Raw genomic sequence first — 26601 nt, 5'->3', positions numbered from 1 at the left:
GTTGACGTATGGATTCAGGCACTGAAGCACTGTTTCAGCCACGTATCTATTTGTAATTTTTATGCGTAATTTGTGTCCAGGGAAATACATATTTCATGCATTTCAGTTGGAAATAAGAGAATAGGAAATAGTTTTTCTGTCCAATGTACAATGCTACTCCTCTAATAGTTACTCTGTACTTAACTTTGATTTGTTTTTTTCTTGTTTTTAAAACTGCTTTCATTGCTGTTGATAAAAAAAACTTCTCCTCCAGGCATGCTCCTTGTCCTTAGCAAGAGACCGTGCCATTGTGAAGCTTTTGTGGGGAGCAAGTCATAAATTGAACTTGATTCTGTGGGAACAGCAGTTAAGCATTTATCCAATTTAATTTGAATAATAAATGTAAAATATGAAAATATTTTCTTACGGCTGCTTAAAAGATATTCCCATTTTCCGTTCTCAAATGAGATTCGGCGAAGAGTGAGGGCTTGAGAAATAAACCCGACTTTCTCAGATCCTTGGTGATTTTGAGAAAACATGGCCTGAGGGATGAGCACATTTTCCCATAGCGTCGGTCCTGGTAGTATAATTAGCAAATAGTTATTTGCCTGGAACTCGCTTTGCCTCCGGGTTTCTGAAGGCTCAGATGGGTCTCGGGTAGCGGCTCAGAGCGGGGCTGTGGAGCGCGGCGCTGCTCTTCGATGCTTGAGGATGCTCAGCAGATCTGCAAGGAGCTGCTGGAGAGTGGGCGAAGGGAAGGGAAATGACACCTCTGACTGCTCAGGCTTCTTCCACCTAGCTGGTAAGATTAAATATTTAAATACAGGCTTTGATTTGAGGAGCAGAGGTGGAGCTAGAGCATGTGTGGCTCTGTGCCTTGTATTCAAATAGCGATATCTCTCAGTGGTTTTGAACTGGCTGTCTCGAGGGGTTTGGTTCCCCTGTTTCTTACTGAGAATCCGCGATGCAGCTTGGATCAGGCACTGCGACCACGTGCATGCTGCATGACCTGTGCAGCACAAAAGTCTGAAAATGTATTCTGATTCAGATCTTGAGCTAGGGAAAATACGCAGACCAGAAGTGGTACCAGGTTTGGATTTTGCAGCCTGCCTCGTATATGCATTTTTCTGGAAGCCCCAGAAGAAATCTGCATTCAAGGATATCGGGCGACTGTTGCGCTGGGGACAGTGCTCAGAGCCGGCTGCAGATGAGGACCCGTTCTGCCAGGCAGTGTGTGAACACTATATGAAATAAAATAGACCTTCCCCCGTTTTTACTTCAATTTCTTCTCTGTGTAACCCTCCCCGGGGAGGGATGGTACAGATGCTGCACGCGTTGGTCCTAATATGTCTTCTGCTTTAATGGGGACTGGGGTAGGCAGCTTCTTGAGCAGGCTCTTAGTTGAAGCATTTAGAGCCTTCCTTAGCTTCTCAGTGGTGGTTGTGACTAGATTTTAAATCTTCAGGATGCTCAAGTGACAAGAGAGCTTCGCTGGCTTCTTATTTATAGAGTTCCATATGTGTGAGTGCAGCACTTCCTGCTGCATGCGAGAGGAGCCTTCCTGCCCAGGAGGGACCGTCACCTTTCTTGACCTCTCCTTTCTTTAGTAGGAGCTCGTTCCCCTTTTGTGCCCTGGATCGAAACAAAAAGCAGCGTGCTCGCTCTGGCTGGCTGGTGAGCTCTCCTGCAGTCTCCGGCAGAACGTCTGGAGTAAATCTACCTGAGTCATGCCTGACAATTACAGCCGTACGGCGCACAACATGCAAATCAGCCTCGTCCTCGCTGCCGCTTTGCCTGTGGGCTGTGCACAAGTGTGATGCTGCCTTTCGGCGAGGAGTGCAGAACTGCTCCCATGAGGTGGTTTCCCCACCCTCTTCATTTCAGGCTGCTGCAGCCCCGCTGAGGGTGTAGCTGCTGATACAGGCATCGCAGCCTTGGCTCCGTGGCAGGGCACATCAGCCCCATGGCTGGGACTGGCACCCGCTGAAAATGCCTGCTCGTCACTGTGAGCTGCCAGAAAAGGTTCTTTGGGAGGTTTGATGGGAAACTGGCCTCTTATTTATTCCTGGACAGGGCTTTTTTTTTTAATTTCAGCAGGAGAAAGCCGGAGAGCATAGAACGACTTAATTCTTATCAGTTTGCAAACACCGCGCGATGCAAATGCTTGTTGGAAGGCGGTGAACTTTTCAGCACAGCTGATAACCTCCCGTATTGCTGCCGCTGCCTTAGATGCGCAGTCAGGGCATTTCTGCCCAACTGGATGCCTTCAGCTCTGGTTTTTATACCCAGGAAAGGCTGCAACATTAATCTTAATTAAAAGGGAGATAATGGTTTATTCTGCAGGGCTGACGCACAGTGGGTTTTGCTCTAAACTAGAGCATCGGAGAAGGGTGCTGTAGTTAAACTGCAGCAAAATGAATAACGTGCATTGATACCTAGGGAGAGATTGGGCAAAGAAGCGGAGGAGATTTGCAATGCAATGTGCTTCTCCCTCGAAGTGCCTGCAGTTCCACCAGCGCAGCGAGTTCTCTCTTAGTGGCACCGCAGACAAAGCAGTAGTTAAAGCTGTCACCGTTTCCAGAATCCAATTTTTCAAAAGGTTTATAGCTCTGCCATTGTAACAAAAAAAAAAAAAACCTCTGAAATTGGCTAAACAGCCTTTCCATCTGGAAAAGACAGGAAATACGTGTGCTTCGAAGCTGTCGGTAAAGCTGTACGGATGCTTTACACGAAGTTCATAATACCATTCGGTGTCAGGTTGAAAGTGGCCTTTGTAGCTTTTTTGTACTCCAATTCTTTCTTCTCAGCAGTGAGCTCATAACTTCTTACCCTTATTTAGCTGTGATTTGCTAAACCGAGGGAGCTGCCTGTGGTTTCGCTCTTTCCATCTGGCTTCAACCTTGGTTTCAGTGAAGGTTGGGCTTAGCCTTCTGTAACTCAAGATAGAAATGAAACTTGAGGCTACTTGGAGAACTGCAAAAAGTTGGGGTGAAGAGAAAGTGTTTAAAAATATTTGGGATTAAAGAGATCTGCTCAGAAGTCCACGTTAGATTAATCCCTCCTGCAAAGCCCCTGACTGCAATCATTTTGAAGCGTGAGTGTGAACGGCTGCCTCACCTCGCTTGGCACAACTATATTTGTCTGCTTTGATTGACAGCGCCGTGCATTTATCTCACAAAATACACAAATGATTCACATTCATCAGCCTGAAGGAGGAAGGTTGAGCTCTGGACATCTGGAATTAGAAGAATGAGCAGCTGTCAGGTGAAATAAAGCATCAAGGACGTTTGCGCTGAAGGTAGCGGCATACCTGCAATTGGCTTTTTCCCTTCTCGCAGGGAGCCCGTCAGATCAACGGGACTCTTGCCGATGCAGTGGGGTGATTTGTTCACCCTAAGCCTATTTAGCCTCTCGTGCTTTTGTATTTTACATTGTAGTTTCATCTTCTGGTGCCTTCCAATCCCAAGCCTGGCCTGAGGGTGACAGCCCTCCTGGCTCGCCGCTCCCTTGCACCTCCTCGCCCTTTCCACGTGTGAAAAAAACTTCTGGCGCTTGCAAAACGTGGCTGATAGGTGCAGATTTTGTTTCTGGGCCTCAGTGACGTGGTGTTTGCAAATAACTGAATTTGTAATGAGATGTGAAGCCTGGTGCTGCGTCTTCTGGCTTGGGTTGGCTTAGTGCCTTGTTTTTGCAGGCGGCAGTCTGTAATGCCCGGGGTGCAAGGGGAACAGGCTCGCTCTTCTCCCCATCTACCCTGGACACAGATTTCACAGCCCAGTTGGAATGAGACGTGACCAAAATTAGTCCCGTAATTAAGGAAACGTTGAACCTCTTGTGTGTGTTAGGCAAATGAACTAAAGCTTTTAGCCAAGCAATTAAGTGTTAAGGTTTTACTGTAAGGTGAATGTAAACTAGATAATTTCTCCAGCTAAGCTTCCCATAATCATTCCATTAGTATGAATTCATTACTGTGCAGAAGGGAGGCAGCGTAGCCTGATGGATAAGATTATTATTATTATTGAAGATTATTGCAGTACAAACGAGCAGTGAGGCCCCAGCTGAGGTTATGGTTGTATTTTGCTAGTTTTACTTTATGGCAGGCTAAAAGACAAATTCTGCTCTGGAGCAGTCGCGATTTAAATAGACCAAAGGATGCAACAAAAGAAATGATTTCTTTGCATAGATGCAGATCTGAGACGAGAGAGGGTTTTTGGTGGTGGCTGTTAGCGCCGTGTGCGGACACAATTACTGACAAAGGAAACGAAAACAGAATTTGTCTGCTCTGTGTCAGCCTAGGTTCGTTATTTATCTTCGTGGCTCTCTCTGCCTTCTGTGGAGTATGAAAGTACTTGGCTGGGTTTTCAAAATATTCAGAGATCGAGGAACAAGAGGGCTTTCAAAGTGGTATTTCGCTGCTTCTCTCGTTACAGTATATTAAATTTACATAGGAATTTTCATTTGATTATCTGACTAAGGAACAGACTTGTAAAGGGGATGACTTCTTAACCGAAAACACATTTATTGACGTTGTGTTTACCTCATCTTTCCACATCGGAATGCTTGCCAGGGGTGGTGTTGGTCCAGTTTCAGTAAATCACGTGTATGGCTTTTTTTTGTTTGTTTAGTTGGTGAAATCAATATAACAGTTTATTTAAGGCAGCACATCTGCAGATTGTGATACAGGTCAAGGCAATTTCAAAAGCAGTCTTTGCTTTGTTTCTCAGTGTTGGAAGCTCTTACTGATGTTTCTCATGTTGTTTTTTTTCTGTAGGCATTCCTGCCACCCTTTGGGTATTCATTGAAGGTGTCTCCACTCATCGAAAAAATAAGTGACCACAAGGACTTTAAGAAGCTTCTCAGGACACGAAATAATGTACTAGCTCTGTATTCCAAATCTGGTGAGTTCTCCTGTTCTTCTGGACGTCACAGCTCTTTCAGCCCACCAAGTGTTTGCAAACATCTGTGTGCAGGTTAGGACCTGTGTCCTCTGCTCTAGTGCAGAAGCTCCTGATGTTTCAAGGTAGAAGAGGCTTCTTAACTTGGTCTGCTAATTGCCCTGTCATGTTGGCAGAAATGTACCTTCTGGCTTTGTCTCCAAAAATGGTGGCTTGTAAAAGCCATCAGTCAGAGCTTTCTGGTGTGTTTATCGCAGCAGTTTGCAAGCTTTGATTTCCTCGTGACACTGAAAGGCTTAATGATAGTTACAGTACTGAAATCAATCCGTCCTTGCTTTTGACAGCTTTGGATGTCCCACGGTTGTCTTTCAACTCTAATGAACAAAATATAAAAATAAAAAATGAGCTGCTTGTGTGAGAGGGAGAGAAATGGCTCATTTCACGTCATGCCACCTGTCCCCTTAAATTTCTTTGCTGCCTTCTCTCTCACTCAGGCTCTCATAGTTGTTCCCTCTTGCTTGTCTGTGTGTGTTTGCTCTTCCTCTTGCTGTGATCTGCTCCTTCTGTACCTTTTCTCATTTGTCACCTTGTTTGTTTTGGTGCTTTCTTTTTTTGTGGCACCACATAAAATGGAGAAGCAACCTTAAGCTCCATACGCAACTGCAGAATGCTGGTGTGGACGTGGAAATCATTGGCTGGCAGGGAAAAAAAAGGCATTACTAAATTCATTTTCTTTAATACTGTGCAGATGCAGTGTTATTTTGGTGTTGTTGCTTCCTTTACTTCCCTGCAGGCCAAGTGGTGCAAGATAATGTTTTGCTTGGTGGGTTGGGTACTCTCTGCCTTACCTGTTGCAGAGGTTTTATCTCAGAGGCAATGAGCTTAGGGGTATGTTTTAGTGGAGGACTGTTAGTGTTAGGTCAGAGGTTGGACTCGATGATCTTGAGGTCTCTTCCAACCTAGAAATTCTGTGATTCTGTGACATTGATAGAATTGCTCTGAATTTATCAAATCAGAGCAGTGTGGGGTAGACCCAAGCCTACCCCCCAATATCAGAGAGCTTCACAGACAAAAATGTGCAGAATTAGCTTTATTTTGTAAAGATGGGCTTATAATAAGATAGTTAAAATATCATATATGAAAATTTCTGTTACAAAAATATTTGTGTTTAGTTATAATGGGAAACTTTGAGTGCTTGAATGAGCAAATAGTTTTGCAGTGTCAGGTTCAAAGTGAATCAGAAAAGAGGTTCTAGTGCTTTTTGATTTTGAATGGAACACTTTAGATTAAAAAAAAAAAAAAGACATCTGTATTACTCAGCTTTTTAAAGGGAAACTTCTTCTTATGGTTAATACTTTAAGTAGTGGTTGCTTTCATTTTTAGTAGCACAACCAGAACACTTTGGCTCTGATACTCATCATATAAATGTTGTCCTTTGGGCATCGTTCTAAAAGTATGTTGTGGAGATTTTTTTTTTTCTGTTTTTATTATTTAATTGCTTGGTTTTAGCAATCTGAAGCACTGCCTGCAGAGCTGGCTGTGGGATTAATGTTTCTTCCTCACACAGCGATCCTTGCACAATTAGTAAGTTCTTGCATAACTGTCACCCAGTGAAGAAAAAAGGCAAGGGGAGGAAAAAAAAAAAGATGAGAATAGAGGTGCAATTCTAATCCCAGTTATACATCCCCTAGCTGTGATGAGAAATTAGCCAACAACCGATTATACTGCTGAAACAAAGGCTTTGCTTCTCAGCTGAGTGTAACTCAATGAGTATTCCTGTCCCATGCAGAAAATTCATGAAAATCAGAAAATTTCAGGAGAAGTACTTGTTTACAGGGGGCGTTCAGTTCAGCCTCCCAGCTGGATGTCCTGCCAGGGCTGCACAGCTAGTGAGCCTTGTGGGACAGGCCTGTTTAATTTGCAGTCTTTCTTTATTGGAGTTCTTCAATCTGTTCTGCTGTCAGTACACAGGAAGAATTGCCACGCGTGTCTACATCCCTGTGCTGCGGAGAGGTGGTGGTTGAACATTACCAGCACTGGGGGTAGGAGAGTTTCCTAAGAGCTAACGTGAGTGGGCTGAAGGCTCTGATGGCACCGGCCCAAGAAAAGACTGTTGAATACAAAAAAAGTCCTTTCTGGCTCAGGAGATTGTTGAGATAAAAATTGTGGAGGCTTAGGAATGATTTGAGGGGAACTATTACTACTTGCTGGCTCTCCTCATCTGCTCAAACCATGGGTCTTCATTTTCTCCGTTGCTGGAGACACGTTATTTTTCTACGTAGACATCTGATCTGCCCCAATATAGCCATTCCTAAATTCAATTAGGTGAACTGGTTGTGGAGCAGCAGCAGGTAACGTAGTTCCAGGAATTTTTTTTCTGTTTTATTGAGGCAGGAAACAGTCTCATATTAGACTTTTGGGGGAACTGATGCTTGTTTGAATCTGTATCTTTCTTTCCTGAGCTCTTGTCCCATTTTCCCTCTCTGTTTATTTTTAATGCCATTTATGGGAGTGTTTTGGAATGGAAGTGGTTTGCAAAATCATCACATGTCAGGACATTGTAAAAATCTCAGTTGACTGTTTATTATGCAGCCAGTTTTTGGAAGGGTCTTCTCTGGGTGCTTTCTGCTCTTAGTTTTGAGCTCCTCACGACTGTTGGTTTGGGTGTTTCCAAGGGTTATTGTGAGAATAGCAGCATGTTGTTGTGTGTGTGTTTCAGGGATGGAATTGAAGCAGGCAGACACACTGAATGACTTGCCCTTACAGCTGATGAAGGTCCTTAATGAGGTGCTCTAATTAGCAGACAGCGCTAGAAACCAGTTAATGCCCAGCCACAGGAAAATGACAGTGTGGGGATGGGAGCTGATTTGCAGGAGAGGACATGGTACAGCTCCTCAAATGTAGGTCAGGGAGTGTATGGAGGTCTGAGCTCCAGCGTGCTGTTTGAGGGGGGTTGTGGAGGGAAGGAGCCACCCAGGTCCAGCTGTAGCCAGCATTCCTTCTAGTTTACAGAAGGTTTTGCAGATCCCCTTCTTACTGGTTTCTTCAGATTGGAGATGATGTTATTCCAGTGCTTCAGAACAAAGGAATGCACCGCTGTGGTTTTCTGTGTGCAGTAATAATGCTGTTGGTGATTTATTTTTCTTTTTCCTCCAGCTGCTGCTGCGGAAAGCTCGCTCAGGTTACTGTCCAGCGTGGCCCAGGAGGTGAAAGGACGAGGTACTATAAGCTGGATTGACTGTGGGTATGTGACGTGCTGTTTTTCTTTCTTTTTCCCCTGCCCTCCCCTTCTGGCTTTTGTTGCTGACTTCACATTTTTGCCAGCTCTGAAGCTTTTTGCCTGTAACTGAACCCACACCGCTCTGTGCAGCTTGTTCATAACCGCAGGGAGCCCACATCTCACCGCCCTCTGCCTTCCTTCGGGCCGTCGGTGGGGGATCGGTTCTCCCCTATGGCTGTTGTCACTTCTCCTGTGACAGCGTGCTTTCAGCCTGAGGCTGGGGACCCCTTCTGCAGCAGCGCCTTTCATGGGGGGCCCGTGGCGTGGAAACTCTGACTGCTCCAGCGTTCCCACAAGCAGGGCGAGGAATAATCCCACGTCACGCCTCAGCTGGAGGGCAGCGCAGCTCTGCTCCGACAGCAAATGTTGCGTGTGCTGTAGGGCTGCTTGGTTTTGAAGTGTCCACCCATTTCTGTTTCTCACTGAAATGTGTTTTCTCTTAAAGGACTTCCTCTGCGCTTGTAGGGCCGTGACAGTGTTTGACGTGAAGGCAGGGAAACTTGTTTTTGTAAGTGGTTGCCTGCGTGGGGTGGAACGAAATGAATAGGTGTGTGCTTTCTGGGGTGCAGATCTGAAAGCCTTCCACGTGGTTCTGCCCCGTAACACGCTGCCTGTGGTTTTAGTTAAGTCTGTCTCAGTGCCTCTCTGCCTCTGCAGCTCGAGGGCTGTGCCTGCAGGTGGCAAATTCTCTTCCCTGCTCTGCAGAGGAGCAGGTTGCTGCCTACCTGTGCGTTTGGGTGGGTCTCTGTGGTACGAACAAATTGCACACTGTGCACAGATCTGTCATCTCTGAAAAACATGTTCTAGAAACTAACCTCTGTCCATCCAGTAGCGAACCAGGATAAATCATTGGTAAATCAGAGTGAATGCACTTTTGTGCTCCTGCCTTCTGTGCGTGTCCTGCCGGGCTGGTCCAAGCGCGCAGACTTTTGCAGCTCTGCCCAGCTGGCGGGGAGCGCTCCCAGTCATCAGCTGGCAGAAAGCAGGGCTTGGTGAAGCCTGTCCCAGTTCCCACCTGCTGAAGAGCCAGCAAATAAATTGTGTTGACCCTGAAGAGGGGAAAGTTGTGGGGGGATGTGGCATATCTCTGAAAGTCAGTCTCCTTTTCTAATGAAAGCGCTGATAAACAGCTTTTGGTTGTTAGCAATGAAGGCTAGTGAATAGAGTAATGGGCCAGATCTTGGCTTCAGTCTCTAATCAGCTCTATTTGTGACAGCAGAGTGGTTGCTTTACCTTTGTGTCCCTTATTTCCCTTTGTTTTAGACTGCCTCTGTGTTGTGGGACTTGCTGCTTGCTCTGTGTGTGTGCGTGCAAGTGGTGTGTGTGTGCAGCTCCTGGGACGAGGAGGCCCTTTGGCTCTTCAAGATGCTGCTGTAATGCAACTCAGCAATAGCCAATATCTTGCAATAAATCTCCAGGATTTATTTTAGTTCTGGGTTGGGAAAGGAAGGATTCAGTGTTTAGGATTTGCATTTGAAATCCATGCAGGTATTGGCACTTAATTCAGTGGTTCAGTCTCTGCTCCTGAACTTGTAAATGGTTTTGATGGGGAGGGAAGCGCGGTGTTTTCGCTGTAAAATAAAACTTGAGTTTTTTAAAAAGGAAAATTTTTAAAATAAAACTTGAGATTTCTCTTTAGCTTTTGGAGGCAGAGATAGTCCTGACAGTCCTTGAGCTCGTCCTGTGGAATAATGGCAGGTAGCAAAGGTGGTCTTTTTTTATACACACACGCCACAGAAAAAGCAACAAATGGCTTGAGCCTGAACCAAATTTTTTGGTTGATCTGCTTGTTAGACCTCTAGAGCATTCTGAAATCAGTCTCAGCTTTTTAGTGACTCTTAAACCTTTTTTTCTTGATTTTTTTTTTTTTTCCCTTTGATTACGGCTTCTTTTAATAGAGGTGGCTGCCTGCATCACCCCAACAATAACAAGAGAGAGGCTGCAGGAGTGCTGTCTGCCACTCGTCTCGGAGGAACTGGGAGCAGCTGAGTCCTGCCAGAGCTGCCCAAGCCGTTCGCCCAGCACAAGCATGCTGCGAGGCTTATTTGCAAGTCTTCGTGCCGAAGCAAACTGCACGCAGATGCCGGGATATTTACAGCCCAGGCTCAATTTGTTTTACAAATATTGACAAGGAATGGCTTGTTTGGCAGCGATATTTAGCAGGGAATTTTGGCTTTGCTCGTCACACCCCACTGTAGCGCACTTCTTTGCCTTCAGATCTAAGCGCTGGCGAGGTTGGCATCCATGCAGAGTTGTGGTTTGTGTCTCTGCTTCCCTGTGGTGGTGACAGCAGTCTTCTTCTTCTCTTTATTGGCTGTGGGTTTGGTGTTTTTTGTTTTATTTCTTGTAATTCCCCTTCCTCCCTTCATATTCGGGAGAAAGAAAACATATTGCTCTGCTGATGGAAATGGTTGTTCATTGCCACGTCCCAGCAGTGCGGAGAGGGGCGGGCAGGTCTGTGGCTGCCTGCCTGAGCTGCTGCTCGTGTGGGAACCACGCTCCCCGTCCTGGGCTTCGGTTGGGTCTGTGATCTGAGACAGAGTTTAGGCTCGAGCTTTTGGTTCCAGGTTGGGCGGTCTCAGGAGGCTGCCACTCGGTTTGTGGCTCTGCAGCAGGATTGCAGAGGTCCCTGGAGCATCAGGGCTTATGTGACAGAGGACCGGGGCATGCCAGGTACCCCTCTTCCAGCACAAGGAGGCTTACTTGGCTGAAGTGCCCTGCAGGAGCTGGGCTGTGGGGAGCACAGTGCACTGGGGACGCCTCTCTGTGTGGTTTTGCAGCTAAGGGCCTTGTGCATGGGCGCTTCGAATCGGTTCACACAGGCAGGTGGGGGCTGCTTGCAGCATTGGAGAGGTCACTTTTTGCTCCTGTGTGGCTCTGTACATAATTAAACATGAAGTTATTTCAATTATGAATAAAAGACCTACAGATGAAGTGACAAAAATGTGTTTTATTCTTGCTTTTCCATGCTTTAATTAGGAATTCCTTGCTGAGATGTTTGATGTTGAATGAAGGGAGGTGTGAGATGACAGAATAGTGAGTTGTTAATGTCTGCTAAGATACAGTCTCCTGCCTACTAGCTGTTTTTTTGTGGCTGTGGGTTTAAACAGAGCTCTCTGCTACCTTGCATTTGTTTATTTTTTCCTCTGTAATACCCGGTGCTTGCTCCCAAGCTGAGTTTGGGCTAACTGGTAGCATGGCTAGAGCAGTGGTGCATGTTGATAAATCTCATTCAGAGTGTCCCAGAGAAGATGGATCGGTCTTGTGAGCAAGTGCCTTGGGACTCATGCTCAGGGAGACACCCTCTTACAGGAGCTGAGAATCTCTCAGCTCCTGTTCCTGGCTCTACCATTGAGTCCTTGCTATTAATCTGTGCCGTTTAAAACAGAAAAAGGTGTATCTGTTTTCCAAGCAGTTGGATAAATATTGCCTGATTCATTAGTTAATATTTATAGAGTTTGGAGAACTTTGAAAGGAAAAATGCTACAGCAGCACAAATGGGCACTGCTCATTTAGCGCGTTCAGATGCTGTTGGGTGGGCGTGCAAGCAAGACGGGGACCGGGTTATTTATTGAATTCTGTTTAGTAGCAGGCTGATAGAAGTTCTGAAAATGGAAGGGATTCAGAAGGGAGCTGGAAGCTTAAGATACCTGCAAAGAGAAGCTGTGCTGTCCTGCTATGTGATCTCTGCATCCAGCTGCAATGAAATGTGAGTCAGGGTGCGATGGACCTGGTGTGGGCAGGCTGATCCCATACGTGTGATCCGGAGCCTCTGCATCCTGCAGAGTCCCTCCTGTCCCTGAACCCCATCTTCTGAACCATATGAGAAGGGGGTTGAGTGTAGACGTAATCAGGTAAAAGTTTTGTGTAAAAACAGAAACTTGCTAGCAAATCCTAATGGTGGTGAGTAAAAGGCACAAAGTGACGTGTGTGGGAGCACAGTGAGCTGAGCTTAATGCTTGAATGAAAGGCAATTTTTGTGCCTTTTGTGAAATTAGTGCTTTCTGTCCAGAGCATAATTGCTCTTACTGTAAAATCCTGTGGTAGGCAGAAGTGGGGAATGTGTGAGACTAGTGATGGGGTAGCCCTGAACCAGAGGGATGCTGGCATTTCCTCAAATAGAGGAGAGCCGTGTCTTGGACTCCTGGTTCTTCTAGCATGGTTGCTTACCAAAAATCAAATACCTGAGTAAAGTGTCTGGCTGCTGCCCTGTGGAACTGCAGACCAGGCACACCGTGCATACAGGTGGTGCTCCTTGTGTGCATGTTTGATTTTTAGCATAACTCCTACCCAGTTGTGTAGATGGGTATTTTGAAAAAAAGCACCCATTTTCTTTGGCTCTGGGTAAATATTCCCTGCTCAAGCTCGCATGGTTCCCTTTGCTGTAGGTCCCAAACATAAACAAAGCTGTGTGGTTCCCATCTGCTGTCATAGCGCATGTGCTTGGCTTTAGCACATCAGACTGCTAGGGAGAGGAAGAGCCATATGGCTAAAATGTCTGGCTAATTTTTGGTTGGTTTTAATCCTGCTTCTCCCGCTTCGGAGTCCTGTGTGCCATTCCCGTAGTCCCTTTCCCCAAAAGCTTTTTTTAAGTGTTGCAGCCCTGTGACACTTAGCATAGGGGTGAGGTGTTTCCCTCAGCATTCCACCCCAATCTGGCTGGTAAAGCGGCCCCTTGGAGGCTACGTATCTAAACACCTGCTGGCCCAGAAGAGAGCTAAACCTAGTCAGTAGTCTTCTTTTCTGGGATGCCCCCAGTTTCTGTGTTTGTATGCCTTTTAGATTAAATCTTTCTTCCCAAATTTTTGACTTCCTAATGCTTTGATATAGTAAGGCTTTACCCATACACAATCATAAATTAATTTATTTAATGCCTTGGAACAGGAGAGAGAAATTTCAGAAACAAGGCTGCTGGTACAGATGGCATTAAGTGTCTTTTTGCTCTTTAGTTTCTACCTTTGCTCCCCTAAAGCCGATCAGAAATAGGATTTATTTCAGAGTAAGTCTACTCATCTTCCTTCTTGCAGTTGAATTTTAAAGCTGATGAAAAGCTTTGAAATTGCAAATAAATTTGACCAGATCTAAAGGGGAGAGAAAAAGAAAGAAGAAAGGAGCATGCTTGCACTGATGTAGCCCCTTCCATCCAAGGGTGTTTGTAGTGTTGGGATTTCTGCCTTTTTCCTTCAGCTGCCCTGAAGGTGAAGGGTGGTGGTGTATGGTAAGTGATGCTTGGTGCCAGCAAAGAGGAGTCCATTCCCAGTCGGGTTGGGAAGAGTATACCAGGTATCTATAAGGAATGGCTTGCAAGCATAGTTGTACTGACAACACGATCTTTGTATGAATGTGGTTTATATGGGCAAACTGTGCATTTGCAGCACGGATTTCCAATGCCTTCCTCCTCCTGTCTCTTTCGTAACCTCTGTGCAGGTGATGTCAATTCACCTTAAAGCCATTTTACATCACAGTCAGAGTGGCCGTGCAGGAACTGCTGCTCCATCCTCAAAAACCTTCCCTTAGGTAAGCTCTTGGTTCCTAACATGATAAACCTGCTCAGTCTGGGGTGTTGCACTAACTCAGAAATAGGGAGCATTTAGCTGAAATCCGCTCTAGTGCCTGGCCATACAAGTCTGGGTTCCTATTGCAGTGTCAGCCTAACCGTGTGTGTGCCACGATTCGTGTTTTGCCTCGAGGCAGTGATTAACCTTCAACGTTGTAATTTTTCAGTCTTTAATGAAGAGCAAATGAGCTAAGAGTTGATGAGAAGTTACCTCGGTTTTCTTGCAGTTACTATTTTGTTTCAAAAATCCTGTGTGCTCTCCAGGCTCATCATGCAGCAAGAAGCCATAAAAGAGGTGGCAGAGGAACAGTACGATACGCTGCAGCTTCCTTGAGCCTGGAGGTGGGACATCCAGAACCTGCCTTCGTGTGGTTTTATTTAGGATGAATTCAAAGGTACAGTGTTAGTGCTCGTGTCCAGGTTAGGAGAGTGTCCCTCTGCGCCTAGGTGAGGAGGGTTAGAGATGGCTGGGACGTGTCTGAAGAGGAAGGCTTCGTCTTTATAAAGAGTTCAAGTGCTTTGCGTTTCTAGAAGTTCCTTTGGTAGCTCCTTTGCAGGTGTGCACCTTATTTCTGTGCAGGTACATGAGCTGCTGAGTGCCTCTTACTAATTTATATTTCCATGGAAAGTAACATTCATTATTACTGACTTTCTACAGGGCTGGAGCTTATGCTGTATAATTTTTTTCCTTAATTGGTTTTGTTTGATGATACCTGTCACCTTTTTGTCTTGGGGTTCTTTCTGTTCTTTAGCTCACTCTTGCTTTTAGTGAGAATTAATCTCATGGGTTTTAATTTTGGGAAAAGACTTCTTTTCGATCTCATTTCTATAGATTCTTGGTCTCTCTAATTGACTAATGGGCACAGTCATTTTTATTGGATGCCTGCTGGTGCTGGGTCTCCACAGCACAGGGATTTTTCTGTTTGCATTCCTGGCACGTTTCAGGGGGAACATTTGGAGCAGAAGGCTCTGAAGATTGCCCTGTGGGTCACAAAGGGGCTTTCTGCTGTGCTCTGGAGGGGAAAATCAAACCTTAAATTCAGAAGAGAGACTGCCCTGTCAGCCTGCTAATCCGAATCTTTAATTCTTTCCAGCAGCACACTTTCCCTTTCTGGTCTTCGCGTTCTCCATCCCTTTAAAGATTCAAGCTTTTCGTCTACCGCCTTGTTTGAGCTGCTCATTTGTTCTGTGCCATGGAAACCTGCTGCTCTTGTTACTTGTTTTGAAAGTTCATTTCCATAAGGAATCTAGAACAGTGACAGAGCGTTGCTTCCTCTTCAAAGACAAATCCAACGTTTTAAGCTTCCTGTTTTTATTTCTTCTGTGTCCATCCCTCTTGGGTCCTGTTCCTATTTTGTTTGTCTGCAGGTTCTTAAAGCCTCCTCCTGAGCGTAGTATCTAAGTGCCCGGCTGCACCAAGAGCTGTGTGCGTGTTTTCTGCTCAAGTAGATGTAAGCCATTACCGGCCACTGGCTGCTTAGCACAGCTCTTTGGAGAAGTGCTCTTGCAAGCCAGGCTGATGGTTTGAGAAGTGATTTTTTTTATTCTCTTATTTCAGGTCTGTCTCAGAGCGATACAGGAGGGTCTGGGATTGTCAGAGAACACGAGGAGCCTTACAAACGGGCCATGCAGTAAGCAGAGGTGGTAGCAGCTGCCACCCCAGACTAGGAGGGAGGATGACACAAAGGCGATGCCCCCAGGCTGAGAGGAGGGGGTTTGGGCATGTCGGTCTGTTGTCATTTGGTCAGCAGAGTATGCAAGCTGCTGCGATGTGAACGGCCTTGTTGGAGCTGAGGATTGATGATTGGAAGGACCGTAGTCAAAATGCCATATTGGCCAACGCACAATGGCTAATGAATCGTGTTTTTTGATTTCTGAACCCTGCAGGAGCAAATCCAACTACAACTGACTGTTAATGACTTCCTCTTTCAGATTAGGCTTGCAAGTACAAATGCAGTTTTTATTTTTAGGCGGCTTGTCGAAATTTCTGGCGTTGACACCCCCTTTCGCTGCCTTTTTGTTTTTGTTTTTTTGTTTTGGGTCACAAGCTCAATTAGTTGTTTGGCAGGCTCTCAACTCCCTGCTTTCTCAGGATGTTCATCAGCCTGTTGTCTGGAGAGGGTACTCTCTGGAAGATAGCCAGAGGGCACTGCAAAGGCTGTGCATTGGGCCGGGAAACCCTGTTTGATAATTCAGTTCCGAGGGGTAGTCTGAAACTGCACTTCCCTGAAATTATAGCTGGAGTTGTTCTCTGTATGCTGCTTTTCACCACGGTGTAAGGGAATGAAAGCAATTAAACAGCAGAGGCAACAGTGAGAGAGTGCACTGATAACCTGGTGACTGCCTTGATGGGTGCCTTCCAAAGCTTGTTCCAGCGTTGGACAGCTTGTTTTATGGGCAGCCCTGCTATGTGTCTGCCTGCTCCTCCTCCTGACCTGCTGTCTCATCTCTTCCAGCTGTTGGGACAGTGGCAGCATTTCTGTACAGCAGAGCCTCCATCCTGGTGGGGTCTACAGGTGCAACTGATGCAAGGGACTGCTGAAGGATCACTGAGACGCGTTGTTGAGCCTTGTTTCAGAGACAGATACCAGATTTTTATCTGCTCTCCAGACTGTGAGAGCTGTGGTTCGTGTGGTTATGTGATGTGCTGATTGGAGAGCAAGATAGTGTGGTTGCATGCACAGAAGCTGACCTTGTTACTTAAATCAGTGCTGCCGCAGTGTTTTTGTAAATCACCTCTCTGGTGTCTGGGAACGCTGTGGGTACAGGCGAGAAGGGAGGTTTGGGCCCGTCTGTGTTGCAGACGCCAGCACCGTCTGAGTGACGTGGCTGCACAGCACGTGCACACGGTGCTGGTACGTTGGCAACTTTCTGATGGCATTTTTGTCATCTGCTGAGTGAGGATCTGGCAGTCATTCCACACCCTTCCTCCCCAGAGGATGTGGTGGTGGTGGGGTTGTTTTCCCATCTTGCTGAGGAGCTGGAGGTCAGCAGGACGTGCTGAAGGCAATATTTAGGGAGCTGGAGAAGGTCTTGTTTGTGCTTGTGAGGAAGGCTGGTGCTGCAGATGTTTGGTCTTACCCTGCTGCCTTCATGACCTGCCAGGACAATATCTGAGTTTGCCCCAAGGTTGGTATCCTGTGCTGCTACCTCCAGGCACTGTCTCTTAGTCACGATCTATCCAGATTGGACTTGTTTTGTTTTCAGAAATCTGTGTGGACCTAGTGCAGCCAAACGAATTTTTGTATTCCTCCTGCCTAGCTGTGTTAGCTGCCCTGTTCTTCCCCTCTCTGAATTACCTTACCGGGCTGTTGCTAAAGCCTCTCTGGGTAGCTTGTGCCGCCAGGGACTGCCACCAGGTTTTCTCACCTCTTCTGCACCCTTCTGGCCACGAGCCAGCAGCTCCCCAGCCTGCGGCAGAGCATCCTGCACCGCTCCTGATGAGTGCCTGTGGGAATGTGTCCTGTTTGGATGTTGGCTTCGCCAGTTGTGATCCAAAGGATGTCAGATCTCCTTAGCAAGCCCCCATCCTCCTCCCGTCCTGGCAGCAGATGGCTGCCCCTGCAGAGTGATTATTCATGCCAGCTAGCACCGACAAGGGACTTGAGAGGTTTGCAGGGAGTGCTGCTGTTGGGGCTTTCTGCCAGCTTCACTCTAACCCCAAATGACAGAAAAGCCTACCAGGAGAGGAGATGTGCCTGGAGAGGATGCGGTGTTCCTACGATGCGTGCTGTCCTTGTTGTTTAGACTCCTTGCTTAATTCAACTCAGACCTTTTATGCAAGCTGCTGTGTGTCTCTGCTTCTCCAGGAGTGTTTTGCAGCTCCAGTTTGGTTTTGCAGGAGTGGGGAGTTGTGGGGAAGGTGCCTGTGGGAGAGGAGGGAAGCCATGCTGATGCCCCACTTACAGTTCGACCTTATTACCATGTAGCTGCTGGTTGGGTCCTTCGTGATACTGCAGATAAGGTGATGCTTTGGATGGTTTTCCAGAGAGATAAAGCTTTAGGAGTGCCCGCAGGCAAAGCAGGGCCCCTTTCAGCAGTAGCACAGCAGGGATCTGCGAAGTTTGAATTGCTCTGCACAGAAATGCCACGAGGCAGCTGAAGAAGGCTCCTGGGGACACGTTACTGAGCCAGCCTCAAGCCAACATCTGGAGCGCATTGGCCTGGGTGGCAGAGGGTTCATTTGGGGGGCATTTTGTTTGTTGTCCATCAGTGTCCCATCCCCCGGCATCAGTTGTTGTAACAAACTCTTATACTGCCTCTTCAAGTGGCATAATTAAATTGTAAGAACCGGAGTCCTAATTACCCTCTCCCTTGTGGGAGCTGAGAAGCTCGTCTTTGGAGAGAGGCTGCTGGCTGCGATCCAAAGGAGACGAATCTCAGAGCAGGCTGCATCTGTGTTGATATTTACTCATATTAAGGATAATGGTCATTACCAAGTGATATCAGAGCAGGGCTGCTCTTTGCAGGTTATTTTGATTTGGCTGGAAATGAAAGAAGAAGGAAAAGGAGAATGGGTCTGTCTCTGCTGTTTCTGCATGGCTTGTTTTCTGCCTTTTCCAGAGCAATTTCAGCATAGCATCCGAATCGGTGGGCCTGGCATGTGCAAAAATCTGCACTGATGCATGAAAAAAAATTACTGATACATATTTAGACATTTCCTATTCGGGGAATTTGCTCCTCTTCCATCCCTTGCATCAGTGCAGATAGATTGCATAAACAGAGTAAACTCCCAATGCACTGGTGCAGAGAATCAGCCCAGTAAATAGCAAGAGACGTACTGGAGCAAACTGCTGCTTGCTTTCCTGTGATAATGGATGTGCACTCAAGCAGCTACAGGGATCTCTAAAAATGGAGCAATCCTGAAAGCAGGGCAGGCTTAGTCTGTTCCTTCTAGTGAAACAGCTGTTCTTATCTTTCCTTTTTTAATAGAAGCTCATGCAAACGGGAAGGGAGTTGGTAGGCGTTGGAGTGGCAGGAGTTGCTAGTGCCTTGCTTAAGGGTACGTCACCGTGGTCATATTTGGTAGCCTTTCCAACTATAAACACTGCAGAACTTTTCTAGAGATCTAGACTGATAAGCGAGGAAAAATTCCCTATTATTCTCTGCGTTTTTTGAAGTTGCACTGAACTGATGGCAGAACTGGCAACAGAATTGACTTCGCACCCATTTTGCTCCTCTGCCCATGCCAGAACAATTGTCACCACATCTTGGGGTGTCTCAGCCCCTGTTGCTAGAGGCAGGTTTTCAGCATTGCAGTTGCTTACCTCCACCACCACCTAATGTTTGTCTTGACACGGCTGAGGTGACCGCAAATATCTGTATATCCTGGAAGCTTTTGGGAGTGTCTAGAAGGATATTTACAAGCGTTAACTGACCTTAACGTGGGCTGACCTTAGCCGACTGCCAAACATTTAACTCCAGCAGTGCCATAGGTCTATGCCCCTAGATCTGTGTCTGGGGCAAGATAAGAGGGGGGTCTGAAACTGGTGCCTCCTCCTGTGGTTCGTTGACCTGTGAGTCCTGTAGGTTTAGCGCACAGGACTGCAGGTAAGTGAAGACAGGGTGTTTCTGGCCCCAGGTTTGGTGGTTTTGCTGGCTTTCTCAGCAGAACTCCAAATCCAGGTTGTTTTGTAACCTGGTTTGGTTGCAAGGAGGGATGTTCATGTTATTCACTGAACAGATAACATGTTTTAGCTCCATCTTCCACTGGAGTCTGGGGAAAACAAAGATGCAGCAAACCATAGGAAGGTCACTGTCTTCTCAGGCTCAGAACTCCAGCCTCCAGGAGAAGAAAACAAAACGTTTAGGGGCTGCAGTGACTGACTTTGGCTATGATCTGAAAATGTAGGATAGACATGAATCAGTAACACTTAGGAGAAACGTGCTTCTCTAGAATTGGGGGGTTGCAAGTGCTCCTTACCGGGGAGGTGGTTACATGCTCTGCTGCTTCCTTAAAGTACTCCTTTCAGTTCCAGCCTAACGTTCTGATTCCCATGCACGTGTCTGTAGTATCCCCTTCCTTATTTCCAGCCAAAAATAATCGTTTGGGAAGTTTCCATGAAGGTGTGCTGTCATCTTCAGCACACTGCAGACGTACTGTTGGTTGTTCCTCCCGTTTGCAGGAAGGCAGCTGGGGAGCACTGGCAGAATTAGCGCCAGTGCTGGCAGCAGCGCTTCATTTGGTGGGACCCTTGCATCTCGATGCCTCTAATGTATCTCTAATTGGTTTAAACTTGATGGGTTTTCAGTGTTTTCATTTTCTAAAGTGATTTCTCTGTGCAAAAAGTACGAGTTGTCCTCTGCTGGGAACAAGTTTTCAAGCTTTTTTTAATCTTGCTGTTTGTCAATGCAAAGACTGGCTTCATCGGTGTGAATCATCCTCTTCTCTTTGTAGTCCCACTGTTTCACTCATCTCCCCAGGTCCATGTCTCACTTCACATTCACTCAGCTCGAAGCGGACTTAATCTGCATTTGTGTCGTTTAGGACAGTGTATTCCACAAAGACCCTTTACCTCCCACCTAACCAACACTGCAGTTTCTCCCGTGGCCCTTTTCTCCTCTGTAACTCAGCCTAATGTGGCTTGAGCTGAAAACAGTTCACTCTTCTTCAGTTTTTAGTTTGAAAACCACCTGCTTCCCTGGTACGGGCCCAGGCCACATCCCTCAGGCATATTGTGGATGGGGTTGCTGGGCTTGGGGCTCCAAAATCTGGACTGATTTTTATTTTCTGTGAGACCTTTTTAAGGCTGGCCACTTCCAATCTGGTCTTGGAGATGCCGTGGAGATGATTCATCTTTTTGAGTTAGCTTCTGGCAGATACGAAAGCTGACCTGCTTTTTCTCTTTGAATCTTTTCACAAACTGTGCTCTTTGGCTACCACCCTAACAGTAACAGTCTTGAAAGTTGATTTCCTGAATTTTATATTAATCCTGTGGACAGAAGGTCAGCTCAGAGGTGCTTGGACATGCTAGAATGGACTCCTTTTCCGATGGTCAGAGCCTGGCATTGTGGTTTTAACATAGTCCTTTGTGTCCTTACCAGGCAAACCAAAGAATTAAATTGGCTAATGCAGATTTCCACAATGCTTGTCACACAAACTTAGCTGAGCAGCTTCTAAATTAACCATTAGGTGCAACTAATTACTGAAAAGGAAGCAGTGCAATGAGTTTCCAGAACTGAATGCATTTGATTTCTTTTTCTTGTAACCATTTTTCTTCCAATATGTGTTTTTTGCAGTGACACTGAAAGCCGAAAATTATGCAAGAAGATGAAAGTAGATCCTAATTCAAAGGAGAAAGGAGTGGAATTGCTCCATTATAAGTGAGTGCTGGGCTGGGATTTGTAGTTCCTAATTGTTGATGCCCCTGTTAGGACTATTCTTTCTCCTTGCAGCTCTGTTCTGCTGCTGCATGAGGACTTCTTGTTTCTCCTGTGCCTCAACATAAAATTGCTCATGGTTTCGTTAGTTTGGAAGCATACGTTGTAACAGCAGTTAAGTTTACTCTGCTGTTAAATAGTACACATTGAAAATATGAGCTGGACTTGTGGGAGAGATGTCCAGTGAGCTGAAACTACCTGATGCACAGCGTTGGTGGCTGAGATTTGGATCTCTTGCTTTCTCTGTCACTTGCCTACTGGCATGTGCCTTGGGAAAGTGGCTTTACCTCTCTGTGCTTTCTTTTCTGACTTGGGGCAGTACTTTGTAATATGCCTGGGGAAAGGCAAGTGTAGTGAGAGTGCAAGATTTTTGTTTTCAGAAAATAATAAGAGTGGGAGTATTGTAAATGTAAGAGACACCAAGCAGCTGCATCTCCAAAGATCGTGTCTTAGTAAATTTTCTTGTTAAAGCATCAGAGAGGGATTATTTACTAGAGACCTGTTTGCATGACATTCTGTTTCTGCATCCTCCCTCTTTCCTTGCTCTTCCCTGCCCCTCCCCTCCCGAACTTGCTGTGGTGTCAATTCTGCTTAGTTCTGGGGCTTTGGCAGGATAATGTTATTCTAGTTAGTGAGAAGTGAGGGAGAGCAGCTGTATGATTTCCAGCAACGCTACTGTAAGTTAACACTATTCCCCACTCCTTGTTCAACAGGGACGGTGCATTTCATACTGAATATAACAGAGCTGTCACGTTGAAGGTAAACTTGATTATTATTCTTTTGCTAGGTATGGGGGAGACAATCGTGGATTAAAAACAGGTGTTGGTGGTACTTCATGCTAAAGGCATGAAAGGGATGGGGTTAATCTTCATAAACAGCTGTCAGAATGACCTAAGGGTTTTTGTGTGCACGCATCTGCCAAGCACAGATCCAGAAAAGCTGTGTATTATTAACAAGACTGAACCCATGTTAAACTGTCATGTGAGTTAATGTTCAAGCTGATAACAAATAGCAATCTTCTGGTTTTGATTACCAGATGCTATTGACGGCAGTATAACTAAAAGTATTAGTTGATACTGCATTTTGATAGGGAGTTCCCTGAGGTTTTTAGGTCTTGTGTTTATAAACAATTGAGTGGCCTTATCTTTGATTTGATCATGGAACTGCAGTCCCTATGGATGTGCCCACAGTGCAGCAGGGATGAAATGACCTTTGTTTTCTTGCAAATCTTGACACAAAACAACAGGAAGCAATGTTCTGTGAGCACAATGGAAGGAAAAAGACATGAAATTTGAAAAGAATACGTAGATCTCTGTGACAGGGGAAATGTACTATAAACATGCTGAAAGTGAGCAACCTTCCTCTGCAAAGCCCTGGTGAAGTGCTGGGAGTGCTCCATGACGGTTTGGATTCCAGAAACATCTTCTGTCCAGTTCTGATGCTAGTTTGAGTTTCACTTCCTCCTCTTTCTCCAGCAAATCTGGACTCTGCGCAGTCACTGGTCTTGTTGGAGGCTTCATGAAGTCAATTCAGGCTGCCAGGGTTACACTCACTTCCTTTTTCTCCTTCCTTCAAGGGTCTGGGCTGGGATGGAAGAAGCTGGTGTGAGGTGCTCTGTGAACCCAGTTCTGTCAGAGTGGCTACTCCTAAGCACGCCTGCTCTGTTACCTTCCATCCACAGCAGAGCTGCTGTGGGGTAGATGGTGGAGGGCTCTGTCTTGGTCAAGCTCTGTGGCTTGAATCATCTGTTTAGCTTGCTCTTGAGGTTGTCATGCTGGATTTACATGAAGTGGGGAGGGTAGGACTGTGCATCTTCCCATCTCCTGCAGCAGAAATGCTGCCTGGCACTGAGAAGGGCAATGTCAGGTACCTAGCCTAGTCAGCAGTGGCTGAGGCTGCTTCTCTACTTACTAAAGAAATGCGTGTTTTATTTCCCCTCTTGGTGGGTGGGGTGATGGAGACTTGCTAGCTGCCTAAATGTGGGTGGTTCGAACAGTGGTTGAGATATCTTTCCTGCTCTCCATAAAGTACTGCAGCTGGGAGTTAGTGCTGTGACTCAATTCCTTACAGATAGGATCAACTGGAAGGCACCTGCAGAGCCCCGAGGAGGGTTTCAGCTGAGACACAACTGTAGCAGAACAGGAACTATATGAATTATTCCTTTTGTTACAATTTTGTGGTGATTGTTTCCCCCTTCCCTAATGCCCACTGTTGTATTTGCCTCTAGCTGGTGAGAAGGAAGCAGCTCTGGGGTGACCCCATGTGCAGGGAAGTGTGAGCCCAATGTAGACAGAAGTAGGGTTTTGAAGCTCCCTTCCTCCAGGAGCTCTATTCTTTCTTAATTTAACTGCCCTTGTGAAACCAGCTGCTAATGATTTATGGGTTGGGCAGAGCATCAGAGCTGGGCAGTGGTCAAAACTCAGGTGACTGTTTCATACAGCTGCCAGCAGCAGAATGATTAATGTTGTCTGGATTTCTCCCTCCATGCCACTTCTCCCTGTTCTCTCGTGTTGAGGCAGTGACACTTCTTTCTCACCTTCAGCTGAGTTTGTGACAAGTTTTCCAGCACATTACAAACAGCAAGCAGCAGAGTGATACAGTTACATCAGGTATCATACCCATTTTATGGACAAATGGACAGCCTAAAGAACAGGGAGATTAAAGGATTTGTTTCACATCATTCAGCAGGCTTGTGGCAATAAAACTCGGATCTCCTTCCCAGGCATCCAGCAGGCATACAAATATTAATGTGATGTTTTGGAGAATAATGGACACAGCTCTGAAGAGGAAATGCTTTATCGCTGTAAAAGGATTCTTCTGAAATAATCGGCAATTTCATAGATATGGCTGATCCAGCTGATAGTGTACACAGAATCTTAAGAAAAGCTCTTCGTTTCTTGAAGTAACTAAACCCTTATGTAATTACCAGAGATGTCCTTGTGGGTTAACTCCTAGAAAAATGAGGAATAAATGGTAGTTCAGTGTTCACAGTGGGGGGACATTAGTGCTCAGAACCTCCTGCTGCTGAGACCTTTATTAGGGTCGGAGCTGTTCGTGAATCTTGTCAAGGGGGTGGATAGCAAGGTAGCAAAGTTTGGTGATGTAAAATGCTTAGAAATAGCTTTAAAATAAATAAATTAAAAGGGTTGGGAAGGCTCTTGCAATACCAAGTGACTTGTCAATATGAAAGGTAGAACTTGTGGGGTAATGAACATGTGAGGGAAGGAAGGGACACAGCTCCAAATATGCTGGAGTGATGGCAGGCTAGGTTCTGAATTACCAGCCAGGACAGCAGATGGCCTGAAAATATTGTCCCTGTGCTGAACAGTAGTTTTAAAAGTTTAGTGAAGGAGCAGAGAATGGAGGAGGAAACGTCACTCCACCATCCAAGTCCACTGGGTTCTTGCATCTATTACGTGTTTCTGTTTGCCCCACTGCGTGGAAGGTATGGAAGTACTGCAGAAGGGCAGTGAGGATGATCAGAACTACCAGTGGCTTGAATGTTTACATTGAGGGTTCTTGGGCTTGGAAAAAGGGCATTGGAAGGCGATTGTGACAGGTGTTTATATAACTGTGAGTATCTTGAAGAATGGAATGATTACCTGCTTCACCTCAAAACTTCAGTGCGAGCAGTGGCATTTTGAGGCAGCTGATTTGAAACAAGTCTGCTGTGTTTAAAAAAAAGTAGTTGTGGAACTCAAACCCATGTGTTCTGAAAGCTAAGAATTTGAAAGTCTTAGAAGCAGTATTAGATAGTCATAAAGTATAGATCCATTGGTAGCTAACAGAGGTACAAATACAATAGCTGGTGCAGAGTCCACAAACTTAATTACTTTTTGCCAGAAATTGAGAGCCCATACCATGCATGCTATGTAAGAAAGGTGCTAGTGTAGCTTTTCCCCCAGTTATTTATAGTGAGCTGCTGTTGGAGACCTGAGGTTAGATAGCTTTCTGATCTTAATTATTTGCTTTAGCCACGCGGTGTCCTAATCCACTGTAGTGCCATACAACCAGTATCCAGGCTGTGTCTATAATTTGCTGAAGCCTTTTCTGCAGGGCAAAGTACAAAGGAGTTTTACTCTTTTTCTAAAATGGAAAAAAATCTTTAAAGTATAAATCTGTTCAGTACTAGCAAAGGGAATAGACTAACCCAATAAATTAGACCTGCTGTAAACTCTGTATCCTTTTCAAGTTTGCTCCTGTAGGAGGGTGTTTGTGTATGAAATCATGGGAAGTTTTATAAGCATCTCTACTGCATTACTGAAAAGGAGGGGAATGTGCAGGGATGTTTCCATATTTATTTTTTTCAGGTTAAAATGTGAGTCCATAAATGATAGCCAGCTATTGTGCTATTAAAACTTGCAGTGTATGCTGGACAAAGACACATCCTGTGTTGTGCTGAATTGGTGTTTGAGGTTCAAAGCTGTTGCAGGGGTTCAGGCAGCAGGTTACAGCCCAGCATGGCTCTGTCGGGGCCGCAGTGTCAAAGCAGGTCCTGACCCCATCACGGCAGGGCAGGAACGTAGCTGGTCCTTCAGCATGGGGGCTGCTGTGCCGTGGCCTGGACTTTGCTCAGGTCTCTAACCCAGCAGCCTGGGGACCACTGCTCGTCTGTGATTAGACAGCACCGTGGTTTGTTTGTGGGGATTTTTCTTTCCCATTTAAAAGGGTGCAGGAAGTGCTCTTCACAGAGTGGAGTAATGAGTGCAAGGCACCGTACTGCCTGCTCCTGCCAGAAGACATTACACATCTAATTTTTTTCTTTCTTGGCTGAGAGGGAGAGGCTGCAAGAATTAAATCTCTTTAATCCCCCGTCCTCTAACCGCATCTGTTTCTACATCACTGAACTTGGCACGTAGGAATTCTTGAAACTAACGGAGTCAATCGGACTCATTAGCTGTTTAAAATGTTGACCCCTTTCTCCTCCCAGCCAGTATATATTTGAGGTCTGTGCAGACTGAGTGCAAGCAGAACTTGATGAGGTGTTCAGAAATGTGGAATATCTCCCTGGCTTTGTCCTTCTCTCCTTTATCCATATGTTACTGTCTTCTTACAGCATCATTTGGGATGCTAATGCCTTTAGTTTTCAATTTTTTTACAACTATAACTGCATTATAAATTACTTGAATTTCTTCTAGCTAGCTTCTTTCTCTGCTAATGCTGTATGAAAACAAATTTCTTCTACTCAAAGTGTTTGTGGTCCCAACACTACTACCTAACCCCTTAGGTCTTCTCACTGGGTACATTAAGTGCTTTGCTTGCTGTCTAGTGACTAATACATGCTGCCTCTTATGATCAGACAAATCTCTTCAATATTAGCTAAGCAAGTAGACAGAAACATTAATGCCATAAATGAATCGTGCTGTAAGCTCTGAATCCTCCCAAGCTCTGTAGTACCAGTTGCGATGCAGGAGAATGAGCTGAGCTGCGCTATCTGTTGATAAGCTGTTGGGGTATTGTACCAGAGCAGCCCTACCCAAGGCAGAGAGGTGGCAAAAATGTTTCTTGGG

At 45.8% G+C, this 26601-nt stretch overlaps 1 protein-coding gene across 1 annotated transcript in view; it reads left to right on the top strand.

Moving 5' to 3' along the window:
* The window catches only part of PDIA5 (protein disulfide isomerase family A member 5), a 96676-nt gene that overhangs the window by 5847 nt on the left and 64228 nt on the right, over positions 1-26601 (top strand). The window contains exons 2-5 of the mRNA XM_084289610.1: positions 4751-4877; positions 8031-8118; positions 20951-21034; positions 21805-21850. Coding sequence (XP_084145736.1) covers positions 4751-4877; positions 8031-8118; positions 20951-21034; positions 21805-21850 — 345 coding nt within the window. The remainder of the gene's footprint in view (positions 1-4750; positions 4878-8030; positions 8119-20950; positions 21035-21804; positions 21851-26601) is intronic.

The sequence above is a fragment of the Netta rufina genome (assembly GCF_964035555.1).
Source record: "Netta rufina genome assembly, chromosome: 6".
NCBI classification, from domain to species: domain Eukaryota; kingdom Metazoa; phylum Chordata; class Aves; order Anseriformes; family Anatidae; genus Netta; species Netta rufina.
The sequence above is the reverse complement of the archived record's forward strand: the minus strand, read 5'-3'. Positions and strand labels throughout refer to the sequence as shown.